The 26,692-nt window shown below is 45.6% G+C and overlaps 1 protein-coding gene across 1 annotated transcript in view; it reads left to right on the top strand.

Annotated features, from left to right (window-relative positions):
- Positions 1–311: 311 nt before the first annotated feature.
- Positions 312–26,692, top strand: part of LOC142246672 (uromodulin-like) — a 54,077-nt gene continuing 27,696 nt past the window's right edge. The window contains exons 1-9 of the mRNA XM_075319737.1: positions 312–346; positions 984–1,145; positions 2,429–2,667; positions 3,415–3,537; positions 10,874–11,051; positions 14,945–15,082; positions 20,123–20,137; positions 21,977–22,762; positions 22,854–22,958. Of these exons, the coding sequence (XP_075175852.1) occupies positions 1,031–1,145; positions 2,429–2,667; positions 3,415–3,537; positions 10,874–11,051; positions 14,945–15,082; positions 20,123–20,137; positions 21,977–22,762; positions 22,854–22,958 (1,699 nt within the window). The 5' untranslated portion in view covers positions 312–346; positions 984–1,030. The remainder of the gene's footprint in view (positions 347–983; positions 1,146–2,428; positions 2,668–3,414; positions 3,538–10,873; positions 11,052–14,944; positions 15,083–20,122; positions 20,138–21,976; positions 22,763–22,853; positions 22,959–26,692) is intronic.

Raw genomic sequence — 26,692 nt, 5'->3', positions numbered from 1 at the left:
TATTTGCTAATATTATTATTATTATTACACCTACTATATATTGGAAATGGAATATGTCTTTAATGTTTATGTTTTAATTGTATAGGTCCGTGTATATAAAAAGTGATTAACTTATCAGCTATAAAGCACTTTATAGAGTAAGTTAGTGCACACCTTCAAATCACTACTAAAATACTTACAAATCTTAAATCATTCCTAGTGGGGAATAAAAAACTAATCAATAGGCGCTATATATAAATTGGGCCAAATATATAATCTTGTAAATTGTGACATAAGCATTGATATCTCCCATGTTTTGTTTTTGCAGGTCCAACCACTTTTAATGAGAGATGCCTATCACAAACAGGTAGGAATATATTGCTAGACATTTAAGCTTTGGGCAGCTATGGATGTTGGGTCCATTTTGATGTTTTCTTCCTCGCATGGAGATTTGGTTATGGCTTAAGTTAAAGGGGTTGTCCTGAAAACAGCTGATCGGGGGAGGGTCAAACCCAGGGTTAGTATCAGCACCTGCTGAACCCAGGAAAGTGCCAGAGCCTACAGCACCTACTTTGTGAGACAGTTATGCCCCGGCCATAGCAATGTCTATGATACGTCTACCTGTCCTTTGTCTTTTTAATTATTTCAGTAGGTTATTTGGATAGTAAAACAAAATCTAATCCAAAAATAAGTACAGTATGTTATATATGATAAGTAAACCTACTCCCAATTCAGACCTGTCACTTCAAAGCCATGGGTTCTGGACCTGTTTTTCTAATTTCTTTTCTAATTTGGACTTTTATGTATATCCCTTCATAAAGCATAGATTGTCGTGAACTTTTTGGTGTTCTACAGAATTTAGTAAACTGGAAAGAAACTTCTCTCTTCTTTTTCTTGATAACTTATGTTCGGGAGGTTACAAAGAGGTGGTAGAAGACAGTATGGCTGCCGGATCCGATTAAGTAGGAATATGACATTTATGTACTTTTATTCTATTACTACAGACACCAAGTCCTCTTCTCTGACATATGTGGTGGACGTAAGTGGTTCTATGACCGATGATCTAAATCAGCTTAAATTGGTGAATGGTTGGCTTCTTGACCGAGTTTCAGCACGATTTCCATGCGGAGTTCGCCAGTATACAATGGTGGAGTTCAATGATCCAAGTAATATATTTTATCTTTTAATTTTCATCCCATATATGAAATTAAAATATGTAAAATAAAATATGACCTGATACACCATGTATAGTAATATTTACAGCTTAAGAATCAAGATCTCCAAACCAATAGATATTGCCCGTGGTTTATACTTAGCACTGACTTCCTTATAATGATGTATGGGATAAAATACTTATAGGTTTTGTCTACTATAGACCTCCTATTATTTACTGTATTATAGCATTTCATACAATAGATTGGACCTCCTAATCTGAAAATAGTGATTATCTATTTAGATTAGAAATCAATAGCAATGTACTAGGAACAGAATGGTTTCCGTATGCCCACAGGAAGCAGTGATATTCATAATAAAAGCTTAAAGGAGCCAGTCGCTGGATATTTAACAGTTAAACTAAGTACTTCTTCCAACTGCTGTTGTTTTCCTGATTCTGGACCAGTTTTTCTTTTTCTTCTGTGCCCCTTCATTCTAAAGTTATTCTCCCGGGAATAATGGTATAAAGTTTCCCTTCAATCAACTGGGCGTATACCATAGATCTTCTCAGTGGATGTTTTGATTGGCTAGTGTAAGTGGTGAAAAAGGAAACGCCCACAAAGAAGTTCTATGGTGTAAGCCCAGATGGTTGATGGGAAAATTTGCACCTTTATTGCCAGTGGACATAACTTTGGAACAGAGGGGCACAGAGGAAAAAGGAAAACTGTTCCAGAATCAGTGGATCCGTGCCAATTGAAGCAAATACTCAGTTGAAATAAAAAAGAATCCAGTGTAAGGTATAACTCCTCTATAATCATTTCTGTATTTCCAGTAGACATATTAGGAGCTCACTGCAGACCCCCAATCATCTCCCCTCATTTGCTGTTGCTACATTCATTTGCCCTATGCCCAATTTTATGAATCCTGCATGTGCTGTATCTATCATGTTAATATAATCAGTCACAATTACTAAATACTTTATCTTCACACTTGCACTTAGAAAAAACTGATTATGTACATTGTTTCTAATCACTTAATCTGTTGGATACATAGATGTCAATCAAGATTCTACCCATAAATAAGCAGCATGTCTGACTGACTCTGCCCCGATAAGAAGCTAAGTTCAGTCAAAATGAACTCCAAAGGGTTTAGAGAGTGCAAATATGTATAAAGTTCAAGCAGATAAAGAGGCGCTGTGTTCTCTTTATAGAATGACAGCAACTGACCATCAACATTGATGTGTGAATAGGGTCTAACTCCTTACAAAACTCTTACAAGTTGTATTTCATTCTTTTAGTGATTGGACCAACCAGAATTACCGATTCAAGAAAGGTGTTTGGATATTTCTTTGATAATCTGTACGCAAGTGGAGGCGGTGATTGTCCTGAATTGGCTATGGGGGGTCTTGAAATGGGCCTGGAAACTTCACCTGACAACTCCGTGATCATGGTCCTAACTGATGCGTCTGCAAAAGATTACAACAATAAAACTTCACTAAACAACATATATTCACTTATATCATCAAAGAACTCCCAGGTAATAAGAATATCTATCTATCTATCCATCCAACCATCTATCCATCCAACCATCTATCCATCCATCAAGCGTCCCTGGTACATACCAAACCATCCAGATAAAAAGAAAAACCTTTTGTACACCTTAAGAATGTACAAAAGTTGATTATTTATATGCCCATTATAGTGACATTTTCTTGACTGCTGTATCTGCATTGTATAATACGCTGCATACAATGACGAGCAAAAGGGTAACAATGTTTTGAACTTTTTCACTTTCAGGCTCCATATCTCACCATCCGCTACAGCTTTGAACATGAGATGACCTTCATTTTATATACAATCATATTGGCTATCTCATACACATATTTGACTTGCAAATATTTAACATATGATTAGTTTTGTAGATTCTGGTCATGTCACTGCATTGTTATTGTTTTGCTCCGGTACTGCAGGACGGCTCAGATTCAAAGAATATCGCAAGTGGTGAAAACCGCCATAACATTTGCAGCATAAATTGACATCCTGCAGATTTCTAATATTCTCTTGCCCAATGCTGGTACTCTAAAAAACAGAAAATGTTCAGTCCGAAAAATCAACCTAGAAAATCTGTTGTTTGTGCCTTATCGAAAAGTAAATGTAAAGGTTCCAAAGCGACACATTAACCATCTCTTTTCTCTTCTCACCTGTCGATGTGTATATATTTGTCACATAGTTCAGTATATATTATTGTGGGGGGGTTTTAACAACCACTCTCTCTTTTTTGTAGGTTTTCTTTTTGATCACTGGTCTGTGTGGTGGATTAGATGACCCTCAATTTTTGATCTACAGAGACATTGCATATAAGAGCTTTGGCCACGTTTTTCAAATCAACCTTTCACAAATAAGCCAGGTAAATCAGCGCACCACCTATATTACTATCTCAATAGTATATAAATTATTGTAATTAATTAGCTTGCTGTTTAAATGTAGAAAGAGTGAATCTCGCCAGTCTCTCTAGTTTATATATACTTACTGATTCTCTGTCTGCACATACCGGAGACACAGACACAGACACACACAGATCCATTAAATTCAATGGGTTTGCACACACGTCCGTGTTTTCACACAGATAGTCTTTCTGTTTGGAGCACACGCATGTCCGTATGCGCCACATGGTGACTTGTCCGTTTTCTGCCCGCAGCATGGGTGTCACACTGATGTGATCCATGTGACATCAGTGTGATATGTACCTGAGAAAACACATGTCACTTAAAAAAATAATATTTTATACTTACCTGTCTCTGGCGCTGCTGTAACACTTGCTTCTGGGTCCGCTCATTATGCCTCATGAATATTCACTGAAGTGACCTTGAAGCAAGTGTGACAGCAACGCCAGAGACAGGTAATTATACAAGTTCATGATGTCCGTGTGCTTTGCGGATGTCACACGGAGAGCACACAAACAGCACACGTTACACACACGGACACATATATGCACCTACACCACAGACCGCGCAAAATGTACGTTTTTTGCACGGATGTGTGAAGGGGGCCTTATCTGTTCAAACGACAGAAACACAGCTTTAAGACCATGACATGTGACTTTTTTTTTTTTTTTTTTTTTTTTTTTACATTTTTGTCATGTGATTTTTACGTTTTTTCTTTTTGTGACCTTTCTGTTATTCAGACAATTTATAAAATGCACTTCTAAGATTAGCATAGGGAGTCACTATGTGATCGGTGGTGGTCAGGCAGGCCATGATTAGCAACAAAACAGAGTTAAGGGTACTTTACACGCTGCGACATCGCTACTGATTTATCGTCGGGGTCGCGTCGTTAGTGACGCACATCCGGCGCCGGTAGCGACATCGCAGCGTGTAATACCAATGAGCAACGATCAATGATCACAAAATTGTTCAAAAACGGAGATCGTTGACACGCCGTTCATTTCTTTAATATCGCTGCTGCCACCGGTACGATGTTGTTCGTCACTCCTGCGGCATAAAACATCGCTGTGTGTGACACTGCAGGAGCGACGAACATCTCCTTACTTGCATCCACCGGCAATGAGGAAGGAAGGAGGTGGGCGGGATGTTACGCCCCGCTCATCTCCACCCCTCCACTTCTATTGGCCGGCCACTCAGTGACGCCGCAGTGACGTCACTATGATGCCGAACGCACCTCCCCCTTGAAGAAGGGATTGTTCGGCGGTCACAGCGACGTCGCTGACAAGGTATGTGCGAGTGATGCTGCCGTAGCGATAATGTTCGCTACGGCAGCAAGCACCACATATTGCATGAGCGACAGGGGCGGGTGCTATCGCACTCAACATCACTAGCAATCGCTAGCGATGTCGCAGCGTGTAAAGTACCCTTTACTGAACACTGGTGATACCAGAGCCTTAAGGGTACTTTACACGCACACGCTCATACCTTGTCCGCGATGTCGCTGGAGATATTAAGGAAATGAATGACGTGTGAACGATCACCGTTTTTTGAACGATTTTGTGATCGTTGATCGTCGCTCATTAGTGTTACACGCTGCGATGTCGCTACCGGCGCCGGATGTGCGTTACTAACGACGTGACCCCGACTATATATCGGTAGTGATGTGTAAAGTACCCTTTAAGGGGGGTATTACATGCAACGATATATCGGGCGATATGTCGTCGGGGTCACGGATTCCGTGATGCACATCCGGCATCGTTTGACATATCGTGGCGTGTAACAGCTACGAGCGACTGTTATCGAGCAAAAATACTCATCTTATCGTGGCTCATTGACACGTCGCTCATTTTCATAAAGTCGTTCCTCCTTCTGCGCGACGGTTGTTCATCGTTCCCGAGGCAGCACACGTCGCTCCGTGTGACACCTCGGGAACGACGAACTGCAGCTTACCTGTGGCCACCGGCAATGCGGAAGGAAGGAGGTGGGCGGGATGTTACGTCTCGCTGATCTCCACCCCTCCGCTTCTATTGGGCGGCCACTGTGTGACGTCGCTGTGACGCCGAATGTCCCTCCCCCTTCAGGAAGAGGATGTTCGCCGCCCACAGCGAGGTCGTTCGGGAGGTAAGTACGTGTGATGGGGGTTAACGACTTTGTGCGACAAGGGCAACAAGTTGCCCATGACACATAAACGATGGGGGCGGGTGCGATCGCTCATGCGATCGCACAATTTATCGTTCCGTGTAACGCCGCCTTAAGGCTGCTTTACATGCAGCGACATCGCTAACGAGGCCGGATGTGCATCACGAATTCCGTGACCCCAACGACATCTCGTTAGCGATGTCGTTGCGTGTAAAGCCCCCTTTAGATTAAGTTCTGACTTTTTTTTAAAGCCAAAGCGAAAATATAGACAATAACATATACTATATATAATTAATGTGAATGGTAATTCTCCATTGTAACCTTCACAGTGCGTAGTTATTTCTAACAGGTAATTAAAAATGCATTAATATCAGAGCCACAATTGCTATGAAGGAGGGATTTTCATGTAGCAATCAAAGTATTTTGACAGATCACATTCTTTTATAATTGCTCAATTAGGCTTTTGTAGCATGTGTAGTGAAAAAAAGAACTAGGAAATAATCCCTGATAATCCCTGGTGTTATTTATTCATTAAACTCATCATAATGAATTAGAGTGTCCAGAACAATGAAAAGAATTAGTTATTAATATACCAAAACAGCTATTATAATGACACATTCTCAGCCAATTCTCCTTTCTGGTATAATACTATAATTTATTATGACTAATTACTGGTATCATTGAGTTTAATGAGGAATACGCTCACTTTTATCATGACGTCATACACAGCACACAGCGGGTAGACCATACTATAAATATAAACAGCAAAAAGTTATTGAGGGTTTATGACTTATTTCCTGTTAAATGCTGCAAGTTATTGTCTTCATGTTCTCCGTGTGTCGCTCTGGTTACAACTCCGTACCCTCAGTGGTTATGTCGCCTGTCTCAGTCACCTCTCAATATTGCAGATAAAAAAGTGCATTGGGATCCTCTGCACCCCTACCGGCTGCTCACTCAGTTACCATTTACCAGTCTCTTTGCCACCTTCGTGGTGGAAAACTTTATCTATCCCCACAGGCTTCAAAGGTGGCGTAACTAGTGTCCTATGGGATCCAGGTCTAAAATTGGACCTGGGACCCTCATTAGATGTATATCCAGCCACTTTAAAAGACTGTGTGTTAGCCCCCCATAAAAAAAATATTACTAATACAATGTATGAATCTAAAGGCCCCGTTACACGCGTCGATTTATCGTGTGATCGCATATACGATCGCACCCGTTCCCATCGTTTGTGCGTTATGGGCAATTTGTTGCCCGTGTTGCACAAAGTCGGTAACCCCCGTCACACTTACTTACCTTCCAAATGACCTCGCTGTGGGCAGCGAACATCCTCTTCCTGAAGGGGGAGGGACGTTCGGCGTCACAGCGACGTCACTCAGAGGCCGCCTAATAGAAGCGGAGGGACGGAGATGAGCAGGACGTAACATCCTGCCCACCTCCTTCCTTCCGCATTGCCGGTGGACGCAGGTAAGCTGTAGTTCGTCGGTCCTGAGGTGTCACACGTAGCGATGTGTGCTGCCTCGGGAACGATGAACAACCTGCGTCCTCCACAATCAACGATATTTTGAAAAATGAACGACGTGTTAACGATGGACGATAAGGTGAGTATTTTCCATCGTTAACGCTCGTTCGTTGGTGTCACACGCAACGACGTCGCTAACTATGCCGGATGTGCGTCACGGAATCCGTGACCCCAGCGATAAATCGTTAGATACGTCGCTGCTTGTAACGGGGCCTTTAGTGATACTTCTAACTAATAACCAAATAACTAATATTACCCCCTTTACTACTACTAAAGAAAATCCACTAGACGAAGACAAATACACCAATAACTGCATCCACACTATGACCATGTATTACCACCAAATTTTGTCCAATAACACCATATTGATTAATTAATATCACTGTACTACAATATTTTTTCCACCTATTATTCCTCTTTGTGGCTCCCATATCTTACAATGTCCCTTTTATTTGGCCTCAATACATTAATAATGTTCTTCTATGTGGCCTCTATATATTAAACATGTTCTACTATGTGACCCCTATATATTAATGTCCTCCTGTGTGATCCCCATGCAATAATAATGATCCTCTAGGTGTCCCCCATTGAGTAATATGCATTAATTATATCCCCCTATGTTGTACCTTACTTTACAGGTGGCCACCTATGTGGATCCCATATTGTAATGTCCCCCTACATGGCCTCATATATAATAATTTCCCCTATGTGGCACAATCCACCATACATCCCCCCCCAAAAAAATGCCATGTATCACTTTTCTTATACGTAAAGATGAGTGAATCCGAATGGTCTGAATCAAAAGTGCTCCAGTTGCTGTGAAAGGATCTCTTATGTTCTGAGGACTTTCCAGACTCCAAATCAGAATAAATGGTTAAAAATAATAAAACATTTTATACTTGTTTGTCCTAGGCCCTCCTCTGTCCATGTGGCCCATCTTTCATGGCCGCAGCTCCTCCTCTCCTCAGTGCAGGTCTTTAGTGCTCCCTACTGGAGATGAGACCAGTGATTGTCCTCAAGTGGTCATGAAGAGCATTGACCCCATGTGACAAATTGGATTTGTTATGGATCGATTTGTTCATCTCTAGTTATAGTTTTAATATTGGAGATATTGACATAGAATAGGGCAGCAGACTGAAATAAAAAGGTCCAGTCCAAGTCAAAAGTATTGGACCTACCTGTGTATGGAATGGTATTCCTTGTTCTTATTGAAATGTGCACATTATAGATTCAGAATGAAAGCAGTAAAACAAGGAGTAAAGACACACGAGTGAAACAAAACAGAATATGTGTTAAACTTTAGATTTGCCAAAGTATATCCTCTTTACTGTGATGACCACTTTATACCCCCTTGGCCTTTATGATCGATTTGCTGCAAACAAACCGCTACTGAGGACCACGAACAAGAAGAGATTTAATTGGACCAAGCAACATAAGGACTAAACATTAGATGAAAAGCTGAACTATGGTCGGATGAGACAAAATATGAGATTTTTGATACCAACTTCCATCCCTAAATGTTCTACCATGGCCTGCAGCATCTCCAGACTTGTCTCCTATTCAACACATCTGGGATGTCATTCATCGGCAATTGCAAATAAAGCTGTCAGCAGTGGATCTGGATGATTCATATGCCCTAGTGCAGTACATTCTTTAGATAATCATTAATAACCTCATTGATCGCAGTCAAGCCATGTAAGTGCTTGTATTTCTGCGCGTGGTGCTCATACTCAATTTTGAATAAATCGAGATGCTTCTGTCGCGGGCGGAGGAGGGGACGCTGCGCTCACCCACTGCTCGGGTCCGGCTGCTGCTGCTCGGTGGTGGCTCGAGCGGTGGCCGGATCCCAGGGACTCGAGCGGCGTTCCTCGCCCGTGAGTGAAAGGGGGTGGTTTGGTGTGGTTTAGGGATATTGTCCGTGACGCCACCCATGGTTGTGGTGAGGTTGTGACACCACCGCTGCTCTGGACGGGGATCCCGGGAGCGATGACAGGGAGCAGCTTGGATGTTGGTTCTCCCCTCCGTGGGTAGGGGGGTTGGTTGTCCCGGGGCCCAGTGAGGGGTAGGGATGGATGGCAGGCGGGTTACGGGCCTGGTGAGGTGCAGGGTCGCGGGGGCAGCGCTGTGCCGCACGGCACGGTGGTACTCACTCAGCCAATGATGAACACAAAGTCTCCGGTAAAACAAACGGCTGGATGGACGGGTCCCACAGACGGCTGCGGTGTTTCTCCTCCCGGCAGGTTGATGGTGACTGCCTTTCCCTGCACCTGTGTAGTGTGTACGGTTCCAATGGGTTCCCACCGGTAACCCGCTCCCCAGCTTGGATGGGTGCCGAAGGAGCCCCTTTTGCCCGCAGGCTCTGGCCCTGGGAACTGTAGCCTTGGCGGTGACTGTGTTTCCCTCTATCATTTGAGCTGTTGCCTTCAATCGGGACTTGGCTGCTGGGAAACCCCGGAGGTTCCCTTCGCTAACGGATTTGACAATTTCAACGGTGACTCCTAGCCTTGTCGGGGTCCGTAAGCCCTGCCGGATGGTGCTGGCTTCTCTTCGCGCACTGGTCCGGTACCGCCGGGCCACCGCCCATCCACGGTCCTTACGGTTGGCTCCAATAGGCCTCTCCTGCAGATGGTCACCACCGTCTGCCAACCTTGCTGTACCGTCCGGGCCACACACCCGGACCAACTTCAGACTGCTCTGCTACCACTTCTCCTGAACTCCAAAACTAATCTCATCTTCACTGCTGTCTTTCCCGCCTCCAGGACTGTGAACTCCTCGGTGGGTGGGACCAACCGCCTGGCCCACCCCCTGGTGTGGACATCAGCCCCTGGAGGGAGGCAACAAGGGTTTTGTGTTTGGCTTCGGTGTGCCTAACCGGGGTGTAGGGTGTGTTGGTGTAGTTTCTGTGACGACCGGCTTGTCCAGGGCGCCACACTTCAATAATTAGATTTCAATATTTTCATCATGTTTATCCATTCTGTGGTTTCTGTAATTCTATGACTTTGCATTATTGGTGTTGCAATGTTGATGAGGGCATGTATGATTACAGGGAGTCTGACCACTTGGACCTCAGAATTAGGGGGTCCCAAAGTTCTCCTTGTGAATGATGTGGAAGTGTGCGTGCATTACCAAAGCTCCATTAAATTCTATACAGACAAAACAGCTATGTAGGTCAGTCTTATGAAAATGAATAGAGTGATAGTGATACATGTGAACTTCCACTTCATTCACAGAAGAGACTTTCAATCAACTGAACCCTATTCTTTTGACCAGTAGAGGCCCTAGTGGTGTGACCATCAGTGATCATACATCTAGTTCCTGTCCTGTGGGTAATAAGTGTATTTAGTGTGAAAACCACTTTAAAGGGTTTCTCTTATGATCTTCTGCAGGAGCACACCACTCCTCAACCTCCTGGCTTCCTGCTTGCTGGGGGTGTGGTGTTCTACTGCTGGATTAACTGTTTAGCTCAGTTTACAGAAATAATGCTGAACTATCCAAGGATGGAGAGCGGGGGCTCTCACATATCCAAAAGAATTAATTCCACCTACTGTATGTATTATATTCTGTAGCAGCTGAGATAATCATCTGTTGAAATGTTCTACCTATAAGAATTCACTTTCTGAGTGTCCTGTTGTTCACAGGTATTTTATTATTTGGATTTCACCCTTTCAAGACCAGTAAACACATCAGCACGACTCCTCTCAGTAGAGTACCAAGGTGGCAATAATTCTGACCAATTCGTTATTGCTTTGGTATTCAGTGAAGTCATAATAATGACCGATGGAATACTGACCACAATATCCATAGTTGATCAGGATGGTGAGTACTATCTACAGGTGATATTTCCAGAATACTAACATTTCAGTATCTATAAAATTAAAGTTTGTTTTTTTTAATGATAGGAAACCAAGGTCTTCTTTTTCCAAGGAAGGCGCTTCTAATAGCCATGGTTTCTGGTATAACAGCTCATTTTGTTTAAAAAAAAATAATGGATTAAGATGCAGAATTAAATGTTGTAATGGACAAGGGTTAGGATTGGAGCTGTTACTGGCAATTCTGAGTATAAATTATGCAATTACATAACTGGAAATTCTTTAATAGGGATGATCGAATACCTCAAAATTCGGCTTCGCGAATATTTTCCGAATAGATCGCCGCTATTCGACTATTCGCAAATATTCGATGCACAATGTAATATAATATAACAACTATTCGGAACTATTCAGGCTTCCCATAGACTTACATTGAGTATCGAATATTCGCATAGCGGCGACCTATTCGGAAAATATTCGCGAAGCCGAATATTTGAGGTATTTGATCATCCCTATTTTTTTTAACACATACTTTTCAAGAATTAGTTTTCAGGGTGTGATAACACGCTCGAGGATCGCCTTTGCTGGGTTCAAAGGGCACGTATTCACCTCAGGCAGACAACCGAATTCAAGGTGTAACTGACGCTTGGTCAGGTTTATTGCAGTGAAGCATAAAAAAAAGAAAAATACCAACAAAATAAATCCTTACCTGTCCGGCGCTAACTATACAGGGTGATATCCTAACTACAACCTGGAGGGCTTCTCCTTTCCAGCTAAACCATACAGACATCAAGCACTGCTCCCACTCAAAAGTGTCTCCTACACAGACAGGCTTTCTGTGTTCCCAGCTGGAGACCCTCTCCCAACTTCCCAGACTCCTTTTACATCAGTCCTTCACCTCCCATTAATCCATTAGTAGCCAGGTTATCCTAACCAGACTAAGTCACATAGGACCGATACCGGGGTGAGATATACCTGCCCTCATCCACTAATCCCACATGAGTCTCACAAGGGCTTCAGGAGTTTCAGATTCCATATTATTGATTCTTCAGTATATAGCAGGTAAAATAAGTATTGAAAACATCACCAATTTTCTCAGTAAATATATTTCTAAAGTTGCGATTGACATTAAACCTCAACTGGTGAGGTGGGGTTTGCAACGCCCCAGGGAAATTTTGTTCAGCTTGCATTCATTGGAAAATGCTGGTATGAATCATCAATTGATTACATTTTCCGATACTTGTGGGTGTCAAAAATTTGGTATACTCATGTGTAATCAATCGCCAATAAGAAAATGATTAAAACAAATGTGATCTTTGCATTTTCTGTAAAAATTAGAGATTTCTAAACACTGGGGTATAGGAAGCCCCACATCACCAGTTGCATGACAAAAATCCCACCTCACCAGTTGAGGGTTAATTTTTCATCTGACATCAGTAACAACCCATCCAATCCACACAGGCAAAGAAATCAAACCATAGATGTCCATAAATTTAGTGTAGAGTAATACACCTTTAATGGGGCTGTCAGTACTCAGCCTTATGTAAAATGAAAATAACAGATACTCACCTCTTGCACCATTGCCATTCCAGAGATAACAGTGCCAGGTCTCCTGAGGCTCATGTGACATTGTTATTCCACATGAGAATTGCAGCCAATGAGTGGTCGCTAATGGGCTGCTTGACTCAAACTTCTCCGGACGTCCATGGTTCATCTGCAGGAAGTGTGAGCACATCATCCTATTATTGACCGTTGATAGGCTGCAGTGCTCGTGTGGAATAATAATGTCACATGAGCCTCGGGAGACCCGGATCTGTCATTTGTTGAACAGAAGGTATGTGTTATTTTTATTTTCCATTGGGTCTCCCCTCACCCACATCAACCAGAAAGAGGAGGCTGCAGCACTACTGTTAATTTATTGATTACACACCACTGCCGATTCATTTCACTCATTGACACGAGTCCTAGAGACACATGGAATTGAAGACACCTGACATAGACGACATAGACTACCCATATAGCAACTACAACAGTTTAATGATTTTCGTAACTTTAGTTTAATATTTTGTATTTAATGGGTATGATGCTCCAATGTAAAGACCATGCAGAAAGTGCTCTTACCACTGTGAATTACCTTTGTGCTTTCATTGTAAAGTTAGTGTGCCGCCCCTGCAGCGGTCGAACCGCTCGGATCCGGGGTCTGCTGTGGCTTGAGGGTCTCCGGACCTGGGGGCTCACAGCCCCTTCAAATGTAAAGGGGGTATTTACAGGGGATAAGAGTTGTTTGTGACGTCACCCGTGGTTCACGGTAGAAGGAGTACCGCTGCTGCTAATGGGAGTACCCAGGGAAAGAGGGAGTGGGGCAGCCAGATGACGTTCCCTCCATGGGTATGGGAGGCCACGGGACTCTGGATGGTTGAGGTGGTGTAGGGGAGTGTGGTGCAGGTTGGAAGCAGGGGAGGACAGCATACTCACTCAGGCAGTGTTGTTCGTAGTGATGCGACCGCAAAACAGACTCTGACACAAAGGTGGACCAAGTCTCTGGGTGCCGCTGCCACTTCAGGGGAGCTCGTCCGGGTGTCTGCTCCCTTTGGTATTGCTGATGGTCTGTACCTTGCCTCCATGCACTATATTTTAGATGTTCTGAATGACCCCTATGCTTGAAGCTGTCAGGGTCCCGCTCCCCACCGTTAAGTAGGGAAGCTGTGCTCTCAATGGCTGACACTTGGGATTTCAGTGGGCTGCATAAGCTGGAAAGCCCTATCCCCCTCGTTGTGTTGATGCCTTCGATCTCTGAGCTCTTGGGGAAAGTTCATAAAGAAACTATCCTCCACAGGTTAATTATCAGGTTGCGTGAAACTACTCCCTGATCTATGGTCCAGTCCCCCTCCGTGCTCGGTACCGGTTCGGTTACTAGGAACTCCGATGCCGACCGTTCCCTAAAACTAAGCATGGCACCTTTCTCCAATACCCTGCAACCGGGTTTCCGACTCCTTCGGTCCCAGACCACCGTCTGCGATCTAGCCAACGTCTCCCGGGGAGCTCCAACTCCCCCTAGCTTTTTGAGCTCTTGGGGAAAGTTCATAAAGAAACTATCCTCCACAGGTTAATTATCAGGTTGCATGAAGCTACTACCTGATCTATGGTCCAGTCCCCCTATGTGCTCGGTACCGGTTCGGTTACTAGGACCTCCGATGCCGACCGTTCCCTAAAACTAAGCATGGCACCTTTCTCCAATACCCTGCGACCAGGTTTCCGACTCCTTCAGTCCCAGACCACCGTCTGCAACCTAGCCAATGTCTCCTGGGGAGCTCCAACTCCCCCTAGCTCCTCACTCTCTGAGGGCTACCACTCAACTGACTCAAACCCTCCCATCAGTCTGTCTGACCCCTAGGTGGGTGGCCCTGTTCCAGCTAGACCACCCACTGGTGTGCCTGACAGGGTGTGGTGTGAGATGTGACTAGGATTTGCATGCTGATGGAGCAATACCAAAAGTTAGGATCCCAGAACCATGAGGGGTTGAGTCCTGCACCAGACAAAAAAGACGTGCAGTACCCTGTGACACCCTGACTAGTTCAGGGGCGTCACATTAGCAGTTTGTTTCACAACAGAGGACTTTGTAATTGTACAATGAACAATTGCTAGATTGAGTGTATAATCTGACACTTTATGTTCTGTTACTCAACATATGTCTATCGCCTTAAGCACAAGTAAATAGAAGCGTTGAAGAAACTAATCCGATTGCTACATTTCTTTCTTTAACCTGACTCTAGAAAATGAAGGACGTCTCACAATTAGTTGTGGACACCACTAGTGTTTACTTATATTATCAAACCATTTTACGAATCCCTGCCAAAACCAGCAGGATTTTTTTTAAGTCAAATTATTTTGCATTTCCAGATTGTTTTGTTTCAATGGAAACAATTGTGTCTGAAACGTGGGGATCTGTGTATGTTGTCAACAACCCTGGGAAAGGAACATGGACAATTAATTGTGATGGAAATGGACCGTACTCTGTGACTGTGGAAGGAGTAAAAGGTATAAACCAGACCACTTCTGATCTTATACCCTTATTATAGTACTAGAAGGTGGCCCGATTCTACGCATCGGGTATTCTAGAATTTACGTATTGTGTAGTTCATGTATGATTTTTGTTATATATATATATATATAGATGTTGTGTGTAGTTACCAAGTGTTTGTGTAGGGGCTGTACATGTTCTGGGTGTTGTCTGGGTGTGATGGGGGGTGAGAGCAGTGTTGTTTGTGCGTTGCGTTGTTTGTGGAGCGCTGTGTGTGTAGCGTTGTGTGTGTGTGTTGCGCGGTTTGTGTGTGTGTGGTGTGTTTTGGGGGGAGGTATGTTTTGTGCAATGTGTGTGTTGTGCGGTATGTGCGTATATTTGTGTGTGCAGCGTTGTCTGTGTGTGGGTGTCTTTGTAGGGCAGTTGTTTGTGGTTCCCAGTGTGTGTGTGTGGTGTGTTGTGCAGTGCGCGCGCGCGCGTGTGTGTGTGTGTTGGGGGGAGGTGTGCACTTCCCATCGTGCTCCATCCCCCATGCAGCGCACTCCCCATCGTGCTCCATCCCCCATGCAGCGCACTCCCTATCATGCTCCATCTCCCATCCTGCGCACTCCCAAACGTGCTCCATCCGCCATGCTGCGCACTCCGAAACGTGCTCCATCCGCCATGCTGCGCACTCCCAAACGTGCTCCATCCGCCATGCTGCGCACTCCCAAACGTGCTCCATCCGCCATGCTGCGCACTCCCCATCGTGCTCCATCCCCCATGCTGCGCACTGCCAAACATGCTCCATCCGCCATGCTGCGCACTCCCCATCGTGCTCCATCTCCCATGCTGCGCACTCCCAAACGTGCTCCATCCGCCATGCTGCGCACTCCCAAACGTGCTCCATCCCCTATGCTGCGCACCCTCCATCGTGCTCCATCTCCCATCCTGCGCACTCCCAAACGTGCTCCATCCGCCATGCTGCGCACTCCCAAACGTGCTTCATCCGCCATACTCCGCACTCCCCATCGTGCACCATCCCCCATGCAGCGCACTCCCCATCGTGCTCCATCCCCTATGCTGCGCACCCCCCATCGTGCTCCATCTCCCATGCTGCGCACTCCCAAACGTGCTCCATCCGCCATGCTGCGCACTCCCAAACGTGGTCCATCCGCCATGCTGCGCACTCCCAAACGTGCTCCATCCGCCATACTCCGCACTCCCCATCGTGCTGAATCCCCCATGCTGCGCACTCCCAAACGTGCTCCATCCGCAATGCTGCGCACTCCCAAACGTGCTCCATCCGCCATGCTGCGCACTCCCAAACGTGCTCCATCCGCCATGCTGCGCACTCCCAAACGTGCTCCATCCGCCATGCTGCGCACTCCCAAACGTGCTCCATCCGCCATGCTGCGCACTCCCAAACGTGCTCCATCCGCCATGCTGCGCACTTCCAAACGTGCTCCATCCGCCATGCTGCGCACTCCCAAACGTGCTCCATCTGCCATGCTGCGCCAGCATCAGCCTCTCTACCCGCAGCATCAGCCTCTCTGCCCGCAGCATCAGCCTCTCTGTCCCCAGCATCAGCCTCTCTGTCCCCAGCATCAGCCTCTCTGTCCCCAGCATCAGCCTCTCTGTCCCCAGCATCAGCCTCTCTGTCCCCAGCATCAGCCTCTCTTCTCCCAGCATCAGCCTCTCTCATCCCAGCATCAGCCTCTCTGTCCCCAGCATCAGCCTCTCTGTCCCCAGCATCAGCCTCTCTGTCCCCAGCATCAGCCTCTCCTCTCTGTCCCCAGCATCAGCCTCTCTCCTCCCAGCCTTCCCCAGCATCAGCCTCTCTCCTCCCAGCCTCCCCCAGCATCAGCCTCTCTCCTCCCAGCCTCCCCCAGCATCAGCCTCTCTTCTTCCAGCCTCCCCCAGCATCAGCCTCTCTCCTTCCAGCCTCCCCCAGCATCAGCCTCCCTCTCCCAGCCTTCCCCAGGATCAGCCTCTCTCCTCCCAGCCTCCGTCCTCCCAGCCTTCCCCAGCATCAGCTTTCCCCTCCCAGCCTCCCTCAGCATCAGCCTTCCCCAGCATCAGCCTCTCTCCTCCCAGCCTCAGCCTCTCTCCTTCCAGCCTCCCCCAGCATCAGCCTCTCTCCTTCCAGCCTCCCTCAGCATCAGCCTCCCCTTCCCAGCCTTCCCCTGGATCAGCCTCTCTCCTCCCAGCCTCCTTCCTCCCAGCCTCCTCCTCCCAGCCTCCTTCAGCATCAGCCTTCCCCTCCCAGTCTCCCCCAGCATCAGCCTCCCCCTCCCAGCCTTCCCCAAGATCAGTCTCTCTGCTCCCAGCCTCCTCCAGCACGCCGTGCTCCTCTGGCGACACTCACACACACGATCGCATCCACTCACACACACGATCGCATACACTCACACACACCCGATCCCGACACTCACACACACGATCGCATCCACTCACACACACGATCGCATCCACTCACACACACGATCGCATCCACTCACACACACCCGATCCCGACACTCACACACACCCGATCGCATACACTCACACACACAGACACTGACGATATCGCACATACGCGCTCACAGTCACAACATCCGGAGATACCACATGCTTCTGGCCATGTGATCCTCCGTCAGGTCCTGGAAGGTCACAACAGCACAGTATCGAGGCCGAGAAGCAAGCGATATCGCCGGATGCTGTGAGTGTGTGGATGCGATGTGATGTGTGTGTGAGGTGTGTGTGAGGTGTGTGTGAGGTGTGTGTGAGGTGTGTGTGAGAGTGAGTGTGAGCTGATGTGTGTGTATGTGTGTGTGTGTGTGCGTGTGGATCTTCCGCCGCTACAGGACCTTGATGCGCTTGTAACCATGCCAACGTATCCCGTCCCCCGCTCGCACGGGAGCCCACACCACTTCCGTGCGAGCGGGGGATGGGGGGGGGGAGTACAGTACTCACCCCCCTTAACAGCCGTGTCAGTTCGGGGAATGCGCGGGGGGGGGAGAGGGGGGGGGGAGTACAGTACTCACCTCCGTGACAGCCCTGTCAGTTCGGGGAATGCGCGGGGGGAGGTGGGCGGGGCCAGAGCTAACGTGCGTTGCGTGAGGGGAGCGGGGCGTGGCGTGGCCGAATTGCCAATGCCTGCAGGGTGCCGGGGCGAGAGGCCAATCTGTGGGGGGGGCGGAGGCTGGGCGAGCGGCTGGCCAATCCGTGTGGGGGCGCAGCCTGGGCGAGCGGCCAATCGGTGTGGGGGGGGCGGGGCCATGGCAAGCCCAGCGGCCAATCAGCTTTGTGTCACCGTAAGGACACAATGTCACCGGAAGGACACAATTTTGAAGCATGACAGACAGACAGACAGACAGACAGAATAAGGCAATTATATATATAGATTTATATTATATTACATGGGTGATCAGTAAAAGGGATGTGGCATTATAGAAATCTACCCTTCTTAGGCCCCCTTCACACGTCTGTGAAAATCACGCACGTGTTTCACGGACGTGTCAAAGGTGCGTTTTCCCCTCCGTGAGCCGTGTTTAGGGCACTATGTGTGTTCTCCATGTGTTATCCATGATAACACACAGAGAACGAGAACTTTCAACTCACCTGTCCCTGGCGTCACTGTCTGTGGTGCTGATCTTTGGTCTCCAGCCCTGCCGCTACCCCGCTGCTGCTGCTTCTGGCCGCAGTGAAGTGAATATGCAATGAGCATAATGAGCGGTGGTCGGCAGCAGGTGACAGCAGCGGCAGAGACGCAGAGACAAGAGGGCTGGAGAAGGTGAGTAATGTTTTGGTTTTTTTTTCTCTGACACGTGAGTTTTCTCCGGCGCGTGTCACATGGTACCGCATCCACACAACATCCGTGTGGTCTGTATGCAGGCCGTGTGACACCCGTGATGCCGGAGAAAACGTGGCCATGTCTACGTGTGGAACACACGGACACGCGTATGCTCCACACGTACACACGTTCCATGGCAAAACATGCACGTGTGCACAGACCCATTGATTTTAATGGGTCTACATGTGGCCGTGTCTCCGGTACGTGCAGGAACGGACCTAAGGGCTGCTTCTCACTTGCGAGTTTCTCGCAGTAGAGCAATGCGAGAAAAACTCGCATTGGAATCGGACGCATGTTAGTCAATGAATCAGCTCGCATCTGCGATTTTTTTCTCAGTCCAAATCGGACCGAGAAAAAAATCGCAGCATGCTGCTTTTTTGCGAGTTTCTCGCACCATTTGTCCCAATGATTTCCTATGGAAGGGGATTAAAAGTAGCATCACACACGCGCACCAGCGTTCACATTTGCGAGTGTGGCAGTAACTTCGCTCATTAAATATTCAACAGATGAATGTGACATCACATTCCCAAAGGTAAATTAAATGACACATGTGTAATAGCTTTTATCTAATTAAGATGTTGCATGAAACTAGCATCGCAATCGCAACACACACGCGAGCAAAAAGCATCGCACTTGCGTTGCACTCGCACCTAACGTGAACTAAAATCAGCCGAGTTTTTTTCAGCCCAGTCGGACCGATTTTACTCGCATAGATGTGTTTCCACCCTAACACGTACCGGAGACACGTGCGTGTGAAGGGGGTCTTATGAGAATCACTCTAGAGACCCTGGCAAATAGATGATTTGCAATATGAAAGGGGTTGTCCGGTGAAAACAAGTTCCCACCTATCCACAGAGGAGAATAATGGAGGAGCGAGCAGACGGATCCCTCTTCCATCATTGCTTTCAACTGTATCAGAATCTATGATGCCGATACAGTTAAAAGTGCAATGCCAGGAGGGAGGGAGGGACGACTCACCCAACTCACGGGCCCCATAGCGGCTGCGTGGTCTGCCACCATTGATACTGCAACACTGATCACCGCACTCATTAGCCAATTGAACACATGAGCAGTGGCACTAATGTGACGAGTCCTAATGTCATCCAGCTGTAGGAATCCTTCACACATTCTTTTTTATTTTATTGCAGCACATTTTATTTTTAAAGTTTGTATTTACTTATATATTTTGTATTGAACTAATAATAGTATACATGTATAATTTTTTTTTTCCCTTCCTTTTCAGCAACAAATATTTCAGGTGAGTAACTACCTTAATTTTAAAAACACAATTGACCTATAAAAACCACACACACAAACTACACATTTTTTTACTTTTGTGATAGTGTGAAAATATTTATGTAATAAAATACCCAAGATTTGTGGTGATTATGAAAATCTTCTCCTTCAAAATTGACTATTGCGTGTTTGATTTCTGATTTAATCCGTATAACTGCAAAAGATTTAAGGCTACATTCACATTTTGTTTGTCTCTATAAACCTCCATTCACTCGCCATATGTCAAAAGGGTATAACTTCTTTTTTTTCTGTATCAAATAACACAGTAGCCTGTTATATCAAGAAGGGGTTAAGTAAAAAAAAAAACCAAAACACTGCATACATTTTTTTCCAGTACTACTATTAGGGCTCATTCACACATCCATTTTTTGCATGCATGTTTTTCACCGATGGCTCTTGTGCCTATAATAGTGAATGATGCCATTCACATGTCTGTAATTTTTCCTAAATGGAGTGGTCCACGCAAAATCTCGAAGACATGTACGATATTGATCTGAGAGTTGATCCAAAATCGCCAATGCAAATCCATGGGTCTGTGAAAAACGTTGGACAACACTTGGATGCAATTCATCTGATATTTGATTTTCCCAACTGCCAGATAGGAAACATTCAGAAAACTTTTTTTTTTTTTTTTTTGTTCATTTGTTTCTTCTCTAAGAAAAACTGATGAAACTCGGACTAAACTCTGATGGTGAAAAATGATATGAACCAAACGATGTTGGTAAATACTTACACTGACCAAATTCTGATGTTGAAAACTGACATGGACCAAACTATGTTGGTAAAAATATACACTGAATAAACTTCGGACCAAACTCTGATGGTGAAAAAGGACATGGACCAAACTATGTTGGTAAAAATATACACTGACCATACTTCGGACCAAACTCTGATGGTGAAAAATGACACGGACCAAACTATGTTAGTAAAAAACTTACACTGACCAAACTCTGATGAAATTCTAATTAAAAAAACATTGACGGAATTTGAACCGATATTTTTGTACAAGAAAATCACTGATGTCTGTATGAGCCCTTAGTGACATATTTCACTATATGCCTACAGTAGTACTCACTGAAAATTTCCTGTATACAGCACAAAATTCTCCCGACAGATATCTCATCCAGAAGGTTTTAGCATAGTGTAAACAATGCCTACAGCTCGTGCTGAAATTCAGGCCAAACAAAGCCTATAACTATGCTTAAAAAAAGTAACAAAATTTAAGATTGTTCTCCATGTCATACATATTGATGATAAATCATCAATACCAGATTTAAGATCATCTGACACCCAGAAACTGCTTAAACAAGCTGTTATCAACTCCAACAGCAGCCAGATGTAACCAGTGTACGGAACTGGAACAGCACGGCCCCGTAAACTGTGTAGTAGCTGTTACTGCGGCTCAACTTCATTAAGAGCTGAGAAGCAGTAAAGAGGAACGTCCGCTACCTAATGTATAGCGCTGTTTTGTTCCAGCTGATCTGTGACAGTGTTGGGTGTCAGCAACACACCAATCTGATAATGGTTACTTATCGTCGATCAGTCCTGGACAACTTCTCTAACATTACCAAATCTGTTTTTTTATTATAAATAAGCCAAAATTTAGCGTATACTTTTAACTACCATTAGTTTTGTATTGTTTCTCCAGTGATTGTATATTGTTGGTCTATTCTTCAACCAAAAAAACCCTTTTACTTTCCTATAGATTAGCAGCTATCATCGTACAATAAGCATGACAGTTCTTGGAACTATCTCAGAGTAATATTAAGTTGCATTAACTACTTTTTTCTTAATTTTCCAGCTACCTTTAACTGCTCTGAATGTCACCCTAATGCCACATGTGAAGTGTTCTCGGACAGGAAAGAGTGCCATTGTAATAAAGGGTTGATCGGCGATGGATTTGACTGCTCGGACATTGATGAATGTGCCTATTCTTGGTCCAACAACTGCTCCAGTACCTGTGTAAACACATACGGGTCATATAGATGTGAATGTCCAAGAGGCTTCACCAAAAACTCTTTAGATACCTGTGTGGACATTGATGAATGTTCTAACCGAAATCTAAGTTCTTGCCATCCCCTAGCAAACTGCACCAACTATGATGGCGGCTACACATGTTCATGTCCATACGGCTACTACGGAAATGGCTTTGATTGTGAACTGAATGAATGTATAAAAGGCTATTGTAGCCAAGGTATGGCCTGTATTAAATCTAAGGGGAATTTTAATTGTTTTGACCCTTGTACTAATTATACTACACTTGACGAACCTTGGAGAAGCATCAACAGTGGTTATGGTTATAACTGCGATATTGGCTTATCCGGATGGTACAGGTTTATAGGCACTGGAGGCATTCGGATGCCAGAAACCTGCGTTCCTGAATGGCAGTGCCATACCGAAGCCCCAATGTGGCTAAATGGATACCATCCCTTGGAAGGTGAAGGCATTGTGAATCGTACTGCTTGTAGTCACTGGGGAGGTGACTGTTGCTACTCATCAACTATGCTCCAAATCAAGGCTTGCCCAGGTGGATACCATGTGTATAACATTCCCAAAGTTCCGTTTTGCACCTTGGCTTATTGCACAGGTACAGTACCTTCAAAGTGATATCAACTCATTTTTCTTTTTATTTTGTTTTGTTGTAACTTCTTTATTCATTTCATGTTACTATATTTTAGACCCTTCTACTTTGAAAGATGCTTGTCCCTGTAGAGAAAATGAAGAATGCAGAATGACTGATGGGAAGTACACATGTGCTTGTAAAAATGGACGTCACGTTGACGGTATGTTAAACTTATTTATACTGTTTGCTTGAGTGTATAACACAAATTACATTTATTTAAATGAAAGGGATTGGTCTCTTTATCTTTATTTTAACAAATGTCTTGGGGATATGATATTGTGACATTTCTAATATATAAGTATTAGTGCTCATTCACATGTCCATTTTTTACATGGGAACAATATCCATGTTTTTCACGGATAGCACACTAAAATATAATAGTCATAATAACATTTGTTCACTTATATAGCGCCAATAATTCCGCAGTGCTTTACATATATTGGCAACGCCCCATTAAGGCTCACAATCTATCTAAATTTCCTATCAGTATGTCTTTGGAGTGTGAGAGGAAACCAGAGAACCTGGAGGAATCCCACTCAAACACTGGGAGAACATACAAACTCCTTGCAGATGTCCCTGGTGGGATTTGAACCCAGGACCCCAGGACTGCAAGACTGATAGTAAATAGGGCCATTCAAATGTCCATGTTCCTTGCAAAATCTTAGAGTGTTTCAGAATATGTTAGCACTATATAAATCCAATTATTATTATTTTAATATCAAAATTAGCAATTCAAGTCTGTGGGTCTGTGAAAAAAATAAGCTAGCTCTTGGATGTCCATTTTCCTGAACTGATGGATAAGAAAAGATAGAGAAATGTTTTTAATTTGTTTATTTCTCATCTTAGAAAAACTAATGAAACTAAGACCAAACTCTAATGGTAAAAACTGACACTCTGCTCAAGCTCTGATGTACAAAAAAAGTCACTGATGAAGAAGAAAATCACTGACGCTGTCACGGCTGTCTCTCTGCATTATGAGACTGTCAATTCAAGACTTGAGTCATTTTCCATTCTTGACTCTCAATATTAAACATGTTTTCGTTTTCTATGGCAGTTGTAGGGTTAATGTCAGTATTCCTTGCCAGCAAGCAGGCTAATTACCAGCTAAGGTGTTTAAGGTTTGGGACCACTCCCATTCCCTTTATTTAACCTCTGCTACAAGAAAAGGGTGCCAGTTATTCTCTTTGCCATTTAGATTCTGGTCCTAGAAGTGGAAGGAGCTGCTGAAAACCCTCTATTAGAGTTGCTGTGGTGACTGCAGTTTTGGTGCTGACTGCAGCAGTCTGTTGTGTTTTCCCCTGTCTGTCTTCCTTTCCCGATGTGTTGTTTCAGTACAGCAGTGAGGCTAGCGTCCTTCACCTGCCCACTCTCTAGTCAGGGACTATTGTAGGGTCTTTTCAGGGCTTCAGGTTCCTGCTCAGCGACAGGTGAGGAATCTGTATAGGGACTGGCTAGGAGTGCAGGGTACAGCGGCAGGTATGTTGAGGAGGTGTCCATCTTCCCTCTCACTAGTATCAGGGCCCTCCATTGTTAAAGTGTCCCCAGTGTACTCCTTGTTTGTCATGGTGTAACCCCTGCTGTTGTGTGTTGTGGCTCACGCTGGACTCTCCCCTAGTCCGCATTGTGACAGACATCTGAATGATTCCTTACAGTTTCTCCTTGTGCACTTGTTAGGACAGCTTCATCACATACTGCACAATTGTATAAATTAAAGGGAATCTGACAGTAAGATTAACCCTCCTGAGCCATCTATAAGGGCACATGAGTCATAGGAAGCTGAATAAAATGGCACCTTAAAATCTGCAATCCGATGTCCTATTGGAGAGATATCAACATTTTTCTTATATGTAAATGAGCTGTTCCAGTCTGTGGACTGGACAATGATGTGCATGAGAATCTGACTCCATTGATTTATTTTTAATAAAAGAATGAGTTAACATTGTGAAACATGTAACTAACACAGAACAGTAGAGCTGAACTCTGCCTTCTTACAAACACATTTGCTGCAGCTCTCACAGTTCTGCTGTATTACAACCCTGGCTGCCTGTGATATGGAGGCTGAACAGAGAGGAACCTGCAGATTATAGATGAGCAAACCTGAGGTTCGATGTTCTGAGTTTGGGTTTGGAAACTGACTTCCAAAAAAACTAAGTTTGAGTGAGCTACAAGTGCAAACCACTCAAGCAAGCAGCGCTGTGCTTGGATATTAGTGATGCTCAGCATTGTGCGAGTTTGAACGACTTGCACTGGGGGTAAAATCAGAGTGATCAGATGTAGTGCGTACACACAAAAATGTTTTGGAAAAGCCTTGCCCGCCCTCCCCTGGAAGTGTTCTGTTTATGGCTGGCAGCATGTGGTTGGAGCCACAAACTGCCCAATAACTGACTTCCATTGAGATTTGGATAAAGTTGGGGTCAAAAAAGATATTTTGTTAAGGTTCAATTGTACCTCCTAAACCGAACTTCCAAATGTTCGCTCATCTCTACTGCAGATGTGTCAGTTATAATCATACACAGCTCTGCAGTGAGATCAGGAAAGCAGACAGCAGCCATGACGCTGCTAACTCCACCTTCTACGACGAGGGGTGTCGCGGGCGGAAGAGGGGACGCCGCGCTCTCCCTACTGCTCGGGTCCGGCTGCCGCGGCTGCTGCGGCCTGCTGCTGCTCGGTGGCTCGAGCGATGGGCCGGATCCCGGGGACTCTAGCGACGCTCCTCGCCCGTGAGTGAAAGGGGATTGGGTTTTGGGATATAGTTTATTGTCCGTGACGCCACCCACGGTTGTGGTGATTTGTTGACACCACCGCTGCTCTGTATGGGGATCCCGGGAGTGATGGTATGGAGCAGCTAGATGTTTGTCCTCCCCTCCGTGGGTAGGGGGTTGGTTGTCCTGGGGCCCAGTGATGAGGTGGGAGATGCAGGGCTTGGTGGGCGCAGGGACGCGGGGGCAGCGCTGTGCCTTGCGGCACTGTGGTACTCACTCAGCCTGAGACGATGACACAGTTCTCGGTAAAATACACGGCTGGAAAGACTGTTCCCACGGACGGCTGCACTTGCTTTTCCCCAGTAGTTGACGGTGACGGTCCCTTTTCCTGCACCTAAGATGATGATGGTTGCGATGGGTTCCCACCGGTAACCCGCTCCCCGGCTTGGATATGGGCCGGAGGAGCCCTACTTTGCCCGCAGGCGCTGGCCCTGAGAAACTGGTGCCCTGGCGGTGGCGGTGTCTCTCCGTTACGGTTGGACTGTTGCCTTCAATCGGGACTTGGTTGTTGGGAGACAGTCGTCCCCTTCACTGACGGATTTGGCAAATTATGGCGACTCCTAGCCTTGCCGGGATCCGAAAGGCCCCTGCCCTGGTGCTGTCTGTTCCTTGTATACTTCTCCAGACCGCTGGGTCACCACCCGTCCGCGGTCCTTCCAGCAACCTCCGAGCAGTCCCCCTGCAGACTATCACCGCCGTCTGCTGACCTTGCTGTCACTGTCCGGGGCACACACCCGGACCAACTTCAGGCTTTAGCTTTACAAACTGTCACTACTCCTACTTTCCTCCTTTACCACTTCACTTCGCTTCCTTTCACTTTACTTTTTACTCCTTCACCTCCTAAACTGATCTGCCTGGTTCTTCCCGCCTCCAGAGCTGTGAACTCCTCGGTGGGCGGAGCCAACCGCCTGGCCCACCCCCTGGTGTGGACACCAGCTCCTGGAGGAAGGCAACAAGGATTTTTGGTTAGCCTTGATGTTCCTAACTGGGGTGTAGGGTGTGGTGGTGTTATGACCTGTGACCCCTGGCTTGCCCAGGGCGTCACAAGGGGCTGCTGATAAGTCTTTGGCTTTGTAACCTTTTTGTGTTTCTATGGTAACAAATGTTCCATCACATGAAAGCCTTATGTGTC

This window comes from Anomaloglossus baeobatrachus, chromosome 7 (assembly GCF_048569485.1).
Source record: "Anomaloglossus baeobatrachus isolate aAnoBae1 chromosome 7, aAnoBae1.hap1, whole genome shotgun sequence".
In the NCBI taxonomy this organism is placed as follows: Eukaryota; Metazoa; Chordata; class Amphibia; order Anura; family Aromobatidae; genus Anomaloglossus; species Anomaloglossus baeobatrachus.
The sequence above is the reverse complement of the archived record's forward strand: the minus strand, read 5'-3'. Positions and strand labels throughout refer to the sequence as shown.